Here is a 13,428-nt window from a genome sequence, read left to right on the forward strand (position 1 = left end):
ATCTTTCCAAATTTGGAGTCTATTTGAGAGAGAACAGGAGAAAATTTTGCTAGCAAAAGACCAGAAACACTGCCCTGGAAAAACATCTTCTTATAGAACCATTCAACCTTTCATTTATCCATCCATTTATTCATTCATTCTGCACACGCTTATTAGGAACTTAGCAAATAGTCCAGGTGCTGGAGGATCAATTATAGATAAAACACAGTGCCTGACCTCAAGGAGATCAGAGTCTAGTGGAACAAACAAACACATGAGTAGACAATTGCAATAAATCACAGTAATTGCTGTGCTAAGGAAAAGTGCGGGCTCAGAGTAGGCTTCCCGGAGAAGGTGATGTCTGAATTGGTTTTTAAAGTAGCAGTAGTACATGCCCCTAGATGCTGCATGTTCCAATGCACAAGGTCAGATGTCATTTGCATTGGGTCTGATATTCTGTGCAATAGCACACACAGGGCACAAACTAGAAAGCATTGTGCAATGTGTAGAAAACATCTCCCCTACTGGGAAAATCAAATCCATTAGCCTAGAGAAAAAAACTCAGGACACTAGAAGGTGGCCATATAAACAGATCTAATTCAGAGGTCAGCAACAAGTTCAGTAACTGGAATTGTGAATAAAAGCAGGGAAAAACTTTGAAATACTGTTTCCCAAGTGGTGTTCTATGGAACAAGTAGAAGTAATTCAGGAAAAGGGGTTGTGCAGTCAAAACAAGTTTGGAAAGTGAAGTTTAAGAGTCTCATTTCTGCAGAACTGATCAGTGCCTTTATCTCAGTAAAGTGTACTGTGAGATCCCACTCGAAGGATATAAGAATTGTTTCATTCAGTAAACATGTACTGAGTGTCTACAAAATATCAGGCATTGGAATAGGCACTGGGGACAAAGAAACAAACGAAAGAGACAAAGTCCCTTCTCTCATGGACACTGGTGAGGAGACACGACAATAAACAAATAATGGGCCCACATTTTCTAAACTGACTGGCCCACAGAGTCTTTTTGTAATGAAGCATCCCAGCATTCTTGTATTTCTTGGAACACATTTTTGAGAAAGGGTGAATTAGGAGGATCTAGTAATGAAACAGAGCACTGATTTACAGTGTCCACGGGGATGCTTTACAGTGTGTTTTGATATTGGAATACGTCATCCACAAGAGCTAAGGTGGGTTTGACTCTACAAAACTGGATGTATCTAGACAGTACACCTTCATTCACTGTGACAAACTGATAAGTGAGTACCAAAGTTTTTGGCCATCCATGAAATGCTAGGGCCTGTAGGGAAAGTAGGTTTTCAGTGGACACATAGATAAAAGATGAGTCCCAAAGAAAAGTCTTCTGAAGGTCATAAATTAAATGATGGGCTGAAGAGGATTAATGACTTCCCCCATTCAAATGCAGTTTGCAAAAGGGCTACCCAGACCCTCTGATCATAATTTTCACCAGACCCCCCCCCCAGACTCTCAGGTAAGACCCTGTCTTCAGAAATATGGGTTCAGAAGGGACACTGATTCTCATCTGAGCTTTGATCTGTCTCAAGTACCTGTGAGGGAGGAAGTAATTTCTGAAATACCTGAGGAGAGCATGCATCTCAGTCAAGATAAATCCAGGGGCTGCAAAATCTTTTTTATGTAGAAACTCGGTCATGAGAGGCCATCTCGGCCACAAATTTAGACATTTCTGCTGCTCTAACCTGATCTCCCAAAATCTACAACACCAGCTAAAATAAATAAACAGCATTATTTATTTATAACATATTTTTTTATAACATTACTGTTCCAATCTGACCTCCCAAATATCTGAAAACACCAGCTAAAGTAAATAAATGAATATATTTTTTATTGCATATAAATGTAATATGTACTTCAGTTATACATTGAAGCATATATTCAAATATATGTATTCAATTACAATTCTTCTCATGGCATTTCCCTTTTCCTTCCATTTTATTCATTTGTTTTTCTATTCTCTTGCCAATTGCTTAATTTGTTTATGTGAAAGAACTGTCTCAACAGTTTGGAGGTCAATTTAAGATTGGAATCATATTTAAAGCTTGTGCTATTTTTTGCCATAATCTTGCTCATACTGGTGCTGTAAGTCTTAAAAAGAGAAAGCCCTATTCTATTAAAAAAATAGCTCATTTTAGTTTGACTCTAAGTAGGGAAATAAGGCATGTTACACATTTCAACCCAGTACTGCTTACAAATGAATCATTGTGAATATATCAGTGCATGGATTTTTGGTGTTGGCAGCATTAGCCCACTGAACGTGCCCACACAGTCAAATCTTACTGGCCATTACTAATGGAGAGAAAGGGGTATCACAGATAATCCCAAGCCATAATTTCTCCCAAAGTCATGTATGCTTTGTGATGCATTGGGGGTAAATGAAAGCAGATGATTTCCCCATGCCCCTTCCTAATTTCAATTTGCTTGCCTTCTTGAGTTGAAGCTAGTCTTCCCTTAAGCATATATGCCCTGAAGGGATGAGGTGATGCTAGAGGGATTGTTGATTAAACAGCACATGTAATTGTCGTATGTAATTGTTGTATGTAATTGACAGAGCAAACATCAGAAAAAAGAATACTGAGAATTGACTACCTGCATAAACTACTAGGGATATAATTGTAAGGAATAAAAATAACTGCTTAGACAAGAAAAAAATTCTCCACCACAATATCACTGACGTTTTGATGAAAGGGCTCTTCCCCAGCTATTAACTGTAACCTGGTGAAGGGATGAAAGAAAGAGGGGTGCTTTCAAATCTCTCCCATCTGAAGCAACCACAGACAGCCAATAGAATGTATTGCGAAGTCAGGAAGTTCTGGAAGGAGATTTCATTGGTCTCTGCCCTACAGAAGTGGCCAATGGCAGCAGAATCCTTCTCTGAATGGTCAACTGTTATAAATTGCAGGCATCCAGGAAGCAATGCCTATTTCTAGATTTCAAATGTCTTCTACAGACCAGTGTTAGGCCCTGATGACATTTTCACCAGTTCACATCAGTATGAGGAAAATAAGGAAAAAGTAGAGAGTTATTCATTGAATTAAATGTATTCAATGTAAAGACCTGTCTTTTATTCTGAGATTATATCATTCTTGTTGGGAAAAAAAATGTCCAGTCTTTTTTGAAGTAATGGTTATGTTAGAGAGCTGTGATTATAATAACTGCCACTACAGTGGCTGCTGCTACTGTAATTTAAGTAAATCAGTCCAAAAAAATATTTTTTGAAACTCCCCTGACCTGTGGAAATCCAAACGTCTTACAGCCAACAAAGGTATGAAGGACTGGTAGAACGGTTAAGCGATATTTAGTTCAAAGAAGGAAAACTTTAAGAAAATAAAAATTGCAGAAAGCAATAGAGATTCCTAACTATGACTGTAAATAGACATTGTAGCGATTTCATCTCCAGCTATTAGACTCCAGCTCCAAGCACTTACCAGGGAGCACCGGCATCCCTAAGCCAGAGGGTGTGCCCAGACACGGCAGTTTGAGTGTCCTTTTCACCTTCTCTCCAAGAGAGAAAACTAAGTTTTATTATTTTCCAAGCTGTGTGGAAAGAATTTCTGCCCAAGAAACCAATGTTAAAGCCTTCGAGTGGCTAACAGTCCAGCTTCCTCTGGTTTTGGAGATGCTGTTCAAACAGCATTTANAAAAAAAATGTCCAGTCTTTTTTGAAGTAATGGTTATGTTAGAGAGCTGTGATTATAATAACCGCCACTACAGTGGCTGCTGCTACTGTAATTTAAGTAAATCAGTCCAAAAAAAGCTGTGTGGAAAGAATTTCTGCCCAAGAAACCAATGTTAAAGACTTCGAGTGGCTAACAGTCCAGCTTCCTCTGGTTTTGGAGATGCTGTTCAAACAGCATTTAGTCCCAGAGGCTAAACCCTCTCTCTGATCCCACATGGATCCTCCTGTCCCGTTTTCTGAAACATTCGTCCCTGCTTCCTTCTCTCTGCTTCATCCCTTCTCTTGCCTCTCATCCTGCCACACCAACCCCTAACATCTGTCTAGTTCTCTGTAGTAGTCTTCTTGGTTCTCAGCACTGAAATTAACTGCTTCAGTCCCCTGAGAGCATATACTTTGCTTTCTCATGTAGACACATGCAACTCAGACCTTCATCCTGGATCTGAAGAAGAGTTTCAATAAATTCTAACAGTGATGAGTTCCTGCTGTAGAATTCATTAGAGACCTCAGATTTAGGTTACATTGACTATCTCTATGAAAGTTAAAATGAAGGATCCAACAATAGCATAGGAAGAATCCTTATGGGATGGGCTGGATGGCTTCACAGAGGTCAAAGCCCCTGACTCCAGCTCTGGCCCTGGAGCAGCTGATCTGGCCCAGATGCTAATGAGCTGATGGCTCTTGAGCAAGTCTCTCTGAGGCTCATCAGTATATAGGGGTTCAGGCAGTGGGATCTCCAGGGTCCTCTGTCATTTGATGACTCCGTAATTTTATATCAATCTATCCTGTGTTCTAAACACAGCCAGGCTGAAAGGCTGGTCAAGGAAAGCAGATGAGGTGAGTGCACAGAGACAGGGAGTTTCCACTTCCTCACCCTGCAGACGTATTGCATCCTATGCCTCCCTTCAAGGACTTCTCTTGGGGGTATAGGATGGGCTTCCTTATCCCTATTTCTCTTCAAGTCCAACTCACACTATTTTTGTCTTAAATTGGAACTGTGAGTGAGCATTGCATTTGGCTAGATCCAGCCAGTTGATCTTATCACTTGCTGCTGACTCACCAGGAGACAAGGTCTCCCTGACAAACCCGGAGTGTCTTCATAAGCCAATGCAATTTTCCATCCAAGTGTCCATACCCAATTACCAGCTGCGGTGGTTTTACCTTTCCCCAATTCCTGCTGTTTAACCCCGTGAAATGGTGGGAGGCTGCAACTGCTTGCATTTTTTGCCTAAAGGAAATTACGCACATATCTATATGAATGTATAGAGTTTCGTACATATCTATATGAATTGTCTATATCTATCTACTGGTCTATGTGGAAGGGGGACATATTTGTGAAGTGCACAAATTTAACAATCTTTATCAAGTTTAAGGAGCAGATCCTGGCATATTTGTCTGTCTATCTAAGGAGAATGCTAAAAAAAAAATGCAAGCCATGGAACCCCGAGTCTCTCCATTACCATTAAATGAAAGACCGCACGAAAATGTGGAATCTAACTCAGTTGGAGATGATCATTTTTGTGGGCTTTTCAGATATATTTACTTTCTGTTATTTGTTTGGTTCCCTTTCTCTGGGATATGCCTGGTTAGAGAAAGGGTCTTAATTAACATTTCTAATCCAACAACTCTCCAAATATCTCAAAGGAATTCAGTGCACCTACATTGAGAAAGAGGAAGTGTCCCTCTTGGTGTGATATTTTGCAAAGTTGTGTTTCTCTGAACCAAATTCTAACCGATCAACTTCTGTAGGTTTCACTGAATACAACTGCATGCAATGCTATTACTGTTTGCAAAGCAACATGATCTAAAACATTGCATTTCTTTTTGATTCAAAGGGGACTAGCAGGTTTATTGTGTTTGCATGTGCTTTCCCCCTAGACTCTGGCTGCTCTAACAAGAAATTCAATAAATCTGCTTCCAAACCATCTTGCACAAGCTTTGCATGTCCAGTCTGGGCCTGAGGAAATTAACAAGAGAATAGAACATACCATCGACTTGCGGAGTGGTGATAAATTGAGAAGAGAGCATATCAAGCCATTCTCACTGATGTTTAAAGACTCCAGCCTGGAGCACAAGGTAGAGCTGGGTCTCCACAGTGGCTCTTTTTCTGAAGTAAATTGTTATAAATGTTCATGGGACTAGAGAGAGAACCCAGGGGCTGTGGTTTTGGTTTTTCTGTTTGTTGTTTGGTTTGGTTTGGTATTGTCTTCTCTTTTCTCTGAAAATCATGAGTAGGCTGAAGGCCATGAAAAGAGATGCTGGTTAGATAAAGAGAGCCTCAGTATTGCTCTTGAAGGAAAAGATGACTAAAAGAACAAAGAGTCCTTCAACTCAGTAAGCATTAAAAGAGTTTCTTCCACTTCGAGATTACTAAGCCAAGCGGTATTAGCACCCACTTACCTTTGATTTTAGGTGAATTCACATCATTTGCAACCCTTGTAACATATGAGNCTTCGAGTGGCTAACAGTCCAGCTTCCTCTGGTTTTGGAGATGCTGTTCAAACAGCATTTAGTCCCAGAGGCTAAACCCTCTCTCTGATCCCACATGGATCCTCCTGTCCCGTTTTCTGAAACATTCGTCCCTGCTTCCTTCTCTCTGCTTCATCCCTTCTCTTGCCTCTCATCCTGCCACACCAACCCCTAACATCTGTCTAGTTCTCTGTAGTAGTCTTCTTGGTTCTCAGCACTGAAATTAACTGCTTCAGTCCCCTGAGAGCATATACTTTGCTTTCTCATGTAGACACATGCAACTCAGACCTTCATCCTGGATCTGAAGAAGAGTTTCAATAAATTCTAACAGTGATGAGTTCCTGCTGTAGAATTCATTAGAGACCTCAGATTTAGGTTACATTGACTATCTCTATGAAAGTTAAAATGAAGGATCCAACAATAGCATAGGAAGAATCCTTATGGGATGGGCTGGATGGCTTCACAGAGGTCAAAGCCCCTGACTCCAGCTCTGGCCCTGGAGCAGCTGATCTGGCCCAGATGCTAATGAGCTGATGGCTCTTGAGCAAGTCTCTCTGAGGCTCATCAGTATATAGGGGTTCAGGCAGTGGGATCTCCAGGGTCCTCTGTCATTTGATGACTCCGTAATTTTATATCAATCTATCCTGTGTTCTAAACACAGCCAGGCTGAAAGGCTGGTCAAGGAAAGCAGATGAGGTGAGTGCACAGAGACAGGGAGTTTCCACTTCCTCACCCTGCAGACGTATTGCATCCTATGCCTCCCTTCAAGGACTTCTCTTGGGGGTATAGGATGGGCTTCCTTATCCCTATTTCTCTTCAAGTCCAACTCACACTATTTTTGTCTTAAATTGGAACTGTGAGTGAGCATTGCATTTGGCTAGATCCAGCCAGTTGATCTTATCACTTGCTGCTGACTCACCAGGAGACAAGGTCTCCCTGACAAACCCGGAGTGTCTTCATAAGCCAATGCAATTTTCCATCCAAGTGTCCATACCCAATTACCAGCTGCGGTGGTTTTACCTTTCCCCAATTCCTGCTGTTTAACCCCGTGAAATGGTGGGAGGCTGCAACTGCTTGCATTTTTTGCCTAAAGGAAATTACGCACATATCTATATGAATGTATAGAGTTTCGTACATATCTATATGAATTGTCTATATCTATCTACTGGTCTATGTGGAAGGGGGACATATTTGTGAAGTGCACAAATTTAACAATCTTTATCAAGTTTAAGGAGCAGATCCTGGCATATTTGTCTGTCTATCTAAGGAGAATGCTAAAAAAAAAATGCAAGCCATGGAACCCCGAGTCTCTCCATTACCATTAAATGAAAGACCGCACGAAAATGTGGAATCTAACTCAGTTGGAGATGATCATTTTTGTGGGCTTTTCAGATATATTTACTTTCTGTTATTTGTTTGGTTCCCTTTCTCTGGGATATGCCTGGTTAGAGAAAGGGTCTTAATTAACATTTCTAATCCAACAACTCTCCAAATATCTCAAAGGAATTCAGTGCACCTACATTGAGAAAGAGGAAGTGTCCCTCTTGGTGTGATATTTTGCAAAGTTGTGTTTCTCTGAACCAAATTCTAACCGATCAACTTCTGTAGGTTTCACTGAATACAACTGCATGCAATGCTATTACTGTTTGCAAAGCAACATGATCTAAAACATTGCATTTCTTTTTGATTCAAAGGGGACTAGCAGGTTTATTGTGTTTGCATGTGCTTTCCCCCTAGACTCTGGCTGCTCTAACAAGAAATTCAATAAATCTGCTTCCAAACCATCTTGCACAAGCTTTGCATGTCCAGTCTGGGCCTGAGGAAATTAACAAGAGAATAGAACATACCATCGACTTGCGGAGTGGTGATAAATTGAGAAGAGAGCATATCAAGCCATTCTCACTGATGTTTAAAGACTCCAGCCTGGAGCACAAGGTAGAGCTGGGTCTCCACAGTGGCTCTTTTTCTGAAGTAAATTGTTATAAATGTTCATGGGACTAGAGAGAGAACCCAGGGGCTGTGGTTTTGGTTTTTCTGTTTGTTGTTTGGTTTGGTTTGGTATTGTCTTCTCTTTTCTCTGAAAATCATGAGTAGGCTGAAGGCCATGAAAAGAGATGCTGGTTAGATAAAGAGAGCCTCAGTATTGCTCTTGAAGGAAAAGATGACTAAAGAACAAAGAGTCCTTCAACTCAGTAAGCATTAAAAGAGTTTCTTCCACTTCGAGATTATTAAGCCAAGTAAAGAGATGCTGGTTAGATAAAGAGAGCCTCAGTATTGCTCTTGAAGGAAAAGATGACTAAAAGAACAAAGAGTCCTTCAACTCAGTAAGCATTAAAAGAGTTTCTTCCACTTCGAGATTACTAAGCCAAGCGGTATTAGCACCCACTTACCTTTGATTTTAGGTGAATTCACATCATTTGCAACCCTTGTAACATATGAGGGCACCTGATAACTTGATGTAAGCATTGGCAATAAACACTGTCTTTCTTAGATTTTAGACATCTATTTTCCTGTTTTCCCAATTTCCTGCTGGCTCAGAGCTTCCCTGATCTAGGTACAGTAGAAAGATGACTTTTGGATTCAGAGTCAGGACTGAATTACACCTCTGCCACTCCCTTGCTATGTGACCTTTGATAAGAAAATTAACCTTTCTGAGCATGAGTTCCTCTTTGTGCAATGAGGATAATGATTGTACATCTTTCATAGTTTATTATAAAATGCTCTAGGGCAATGCCTTGATTAGGTAAAGTGTTAAAAAATGGCAGCCATCGCCATACTGATGATGACTTTTTCCCATTTCACTCCCCCACCCCAGCTCTGAACCAGAAAGGGGACTAGGAAGACGGGGTGCTGTCCCTGCTTAACTGGGCTGCTCCTTCACACTGATGGAAGCTGACAGATCTTCCCTGACTGAGCACAGGAGGTGCTTGGCATCTGCATGAGCCCCAGGAAAGAACAGCAGGGAATTTGCAAGCAAATTTCAGGAGTTTGATCCAATACTCTGTAAAGCTCCAATGAGCAATTTTCTGTGAGTTTGTTCAGCTGCCTGGGAAGAGTCTGCTTACTTTGGTTTGGGGAATTTACACTTCCATGCACAAGCACCTTTCCCAATGAGTTTCTTTGATGACTACCCAAAGATTGCACACTCCAAAATTAATACCTTCACCTGCAATTCCCAACTTGAAATATATTGTGTCAATGTGCTAACAAAACAAAAGGAAAAGGAAAATTTTGCCTCATTCAAATTCCCCTAAAAATAGCAGGTGGTTTTAGCTTTTTTTTTTTTTTTTTTAAAGATGACCGGTAAGGGGATCTTAACCTTTGACTTGGTGTTTTCAGCACCACACTCTCTGAAGTGAGCTAACCAGCCATCCATATATAGGGATCCAAACCCGTGGCCTTGGTGTTATCAGCACCGCACTCTCCCGAGTGAGCCATGGGTCAGCCCTAGGTTTTTCTTATTCATAATGTAATTAAGGACTTAAGGTCCAGATTAAATGCATTTTCATTCCTGGTTACTAAGCTCAAGGAGCTAGGACAACAAGCAGGGTGGCTTTACAAAGAATCTTCTCAATTAGCCTGGGTAAATACCTGTGTCCAGAGCTGTGCTTAACTCTTTCATTCATTCTTGGTAAGGATGTACTTGCTTCACTAATGACCTAATCCTTGCAGACTATAGATTGTTTCCAGTGTGTTTTATTTAATACTGTCCACATCCTACCTGCAGCCACCTGGTGATGGAAGCAATGGACCTAAGGGAGGCAGAGCATGCCTAAGATTAACTTCTCTTATCAGGGGAGTTTCTTCTAGGAGAGCCAGAGGACAGCATCCTGAACGAACATGGGACCTACCCACTGACGGTCCTGCCTTGTCCCATCTAGCACGTGCTCTGCAGTGCATGGGTTCCTGGGATGTGAGGGCAATGGGGCACATCAGAAAACATTCACTCCCCTCATGTCACAGAGGCAATCCTTGTTGGCTCCTGCTCTGAGACCCTCTCTAGGAACTGAGTTACTAAGTACCAAGTACTATTTCTAAGCTGTTTGCACAAATTAACAACAAAGTATAAAATAGATGATATCATCAGCCTCATCTTACACTTGATGAAAGGAGACATGGAGAAATAATTATGAAGCTTGCCCAAAGTCAGACTGTGAGCAGAGGGACTGGAATCTGCACCCACTATGACACCAAAGCCAGTGCTCCTGTCTGTTCACTACACTGCTTCTGCCTGGAGCCTTAGGACTAGCTCTTCCGGGCTCTTGTATGAGGGTACTTCAAAAAGTTCAAGGAAAAATGGCTTTAAAGGTTATATGAATCCCACCATGAACTTTTTGATGTACCTTCATGTGATGAAGACAATCCTGCACTCTCTTCGTCTTCTCCTTTTTTGAGCTTTGGATGGGGTGAGAGTCATAGGGAAGGGGTTTGGGGGAGAGGTTATGTAGGAAAGGGTCCTAGAGCCTTGGCAAAATAAAAACAAGGCTTTCAAATCTGTAGGATTCCAGAATCAGAGAATAGTATCAGTGTGCAGCTGCTCTGTGCCTGGTGTTATATATTTCAGTTTATTGCATCTTCAGAGAGACATTACTATCCCACTTACAAAAAAGAAAACTGAGCCTCCAAGAGGTTAAGCAGAGGTCATAGATCTCAAAAACCAGCTATTATATTTCATTGACAGTAAGGTGCCATCAACTGTAAGATGCTCTGTTTTCTATGCAGCACTCAAAAAGAAAAATCACCCAATATGGGGAGTCTAAGAGGAAACAAGTGCACGTGTGCACACACACACACGCACACATGGACACACACACACACACACACACACAAAGCTCAGCTTACACCCTCAGGGTAAGGACAACAGGGAAAAAGAAACACCCAATAGACAGGGGCAGTGAGGGAACCCACATGCCTATACCCTGGTATTGATTAGATTAGGGAAAAGAGCTTCCCAAGAATTTAAACTCCAAAAAGGAATCTGCATAAGTTTGCCACCTGAGTTCACACATTAAATATTGTCTTTAAAAAAAGCAAACCCTCAGGCAGAGAATATAATTTGAAGTGGTCCCAAGTTGACAATGCCACCTGGTGACCAGCAGAATTAATCACACACACCCCTGGAAAGAACTCACGGTTTTGAGATTCCATTGATAGATGCATTCTGATTTCAGAGATGTTAAAGTATGCATTTTAGTAAAAAATTTATATTTTAATTTAAAAAAATGTGCATCCAAGAATTTTTGAAATACATACAGTCTTTATGACTCCAAAGCCTCTTCTCCTCCACTGCCCTACTCTGCTTCTTGGGAGCAAGTTTGGACCATAAAAAAGCATGTTTTCTGAAAAGAAAAATGAAAATGGAAACAATGGTTTTACCCTTGCTATTTTTGTAGGGTGGAAAGGGCTTCATTTTGTTTGAAAAAGAAGGTGCATGGATAAGGGAACCCGTTCACCTCTCCATCTTTTTGAGTGAATTAGAGAACACAAAGCCCCACTGAAATGTATAGAGATATCATTCAGACACTTCCTGGTCACTTTTGCTTATAAGAATTGGCATATCTACAAAAGTGTTATGTGAAACAGGACTTTTATATACCTCATGGTGTTGCATAAATACTTGTTGAATGAGTAAGAAAATGAATAAAGAATCAGGTTAAGAAGAAGATTGGGGGACATTGCCTTGACCCCTGTAGCTGGTCTCAGGATATACTTTGCAAACTCTAAGAGCTAATAGGCATGGGTCAGTTTCTATTTGACCCTTTTCAGTGGAGTTTCAGGAGAGAAGACTAAAGTTCTGTTCACTCCCTGCCATGGAAATTGAAGGTGGTTCACCCCTTCTCCTCCCCTCCAGGTATCTGAGCACATTTTTCCGACTTAAGCTTCAGAAAAATATGCTCATGACATATGTGGCTTATGAGTCAATTTTGGTCAATACATTTTCCTTCTCTAGTCCTCGGTTTCCTCATCTGTGAAGTGAGGGATTTGGAGCTCTTGACCTCTTTCAGTAGTTGGTGCTATGAATCATTGACCATTGTGAATTCATGTCCTGGTTTGCCAGGGACAGTCCCTGTTCACACCTGTTTTCCCAATGTCATTATTAGTGGCACCTCTTTTCACTCTCAAAAATCAACCAGTGTGGATGTCTTGTGACAAGGTGTGTGGCCCAAGGCTTGGGCCTCAGCCAGGTTAGAATTAGTGGTTTTGGACATTTTCACTTCCTAGCAACTTCATTAGACTTTCTGAGCAGACCCCTAGATGAAGGGAGGGGGCTTAATCTGGTCCTCTTTGGCTTCTCTCAGATTTCACAGAAGAGTCCTTTGCCTTTCTTTAGTCAGGCTAAATATTTCCCAAGGGGGGCTGACAGATCTCAGGGACAAGCAAAAACCTGAACCGTGATAAAGAGATGTAGAAAACATAACATGTCTGTCAAATGCAGTTGGTCATATTAGATTTTTTTTCTTATTAAAAGAAGAATGCATTTTTACTAACAAAAGTTCATACCAAGTATAGAAGACAAAGGAAGCAAATGAAATCCCTTTTGATCTTTCAACTCAGAATAATTGCTGTTAACATAACACAACATACCATAACATGAAACACAAGTGTGCATCTATGTACTTGTCTATGCAATTTTTTATAAACAGACCATTTCGTACATAGTGCTTTGTAACATAGTGTTAAGCATTCTTTGCTTGATCCTTTTCCCATACTATTAAATATTCAATTACAAAATAATTTTAGTAACTGCATGCTGTTCCATTACATGTTTCAACCATTTTTGGCTTTTTTTTTTTTTCAGTTTTTTCACTACTATAAATTATAAACTACGTTGTGATGGCCATTGTCACAGTTAAATCATATATCCAGGCTTATTTATTTCCTTAGGATGGAATCCTCAAGATGAGTAAAAGAGAAACTACATTTTAAAATACTTGATATGCATTCCAAAATTGCCCTCAAGAATTATGCCTATACTTTGTAAAAACTGCCAATTTGATAAGAAGCAAACAGCATCTCCCTGTCATTTTTATTTTTATTTTTTTAATTATGACTGAGGTGGAACATCTTTCTGTATATGTTTTGGTCTTTATATTTCTCTTTTTGTGATTTGCACATTTATCTTAATGGTGTAATTTGCATCTTTGTCTTAATTGCCCATCTTTGATTGTGGCACTCACCTTTGACTTATTGATTTGTAAGCCTTCTTTATACAGTAAGGAACTTAAACCTTTGTGGAGTCATTTGTCTCAGGCCCTTCCATTTTCAGAGCACCTGCA

At 40.5% G+C, this 13,428-nt stretch overlaps 1 protein-coding gene across 1 annotated transcript in view; it reads left to right on the forward strand.

Annotated features, from left to right (window-relative positions):
• Nucleotides 1-13,428, forward strand: part of ADCY8 (adenylate cyclase 8 (brain)) — a gene marked incomplete at its 5' end in the record, with an annotated part of 128,380 nt that overhangs the window by 20,156 nt on the left and 94,796 nt on the right. The window contains one exon of the mRNA XM_008574415.1: nt 5,561-5,758. Within this exon, the coding sequence (XP_008572637.1) occupies nt 5,561-5,758 (198 nt within the window). The remainder of the gene's footprint in view (nt 1-5,560; nt 5,759-13,428) is intronic.

This window comes from Galeopterus variegatus, unplaced genomic scaffold (assembly GCF_000696425.1).
Source record: "Galeopterus variegatus unplaced genomic scaffold, G_variegatus-3.0.2 Scaffold1043, whole genome shotgun sequence".
Lineage (NCBI taxonomy): Eukaryota > Metazoa > Chordata > Mammalia > Dermoptera > Cynocephalidae > Galeopterus > Galeopterus variegatus.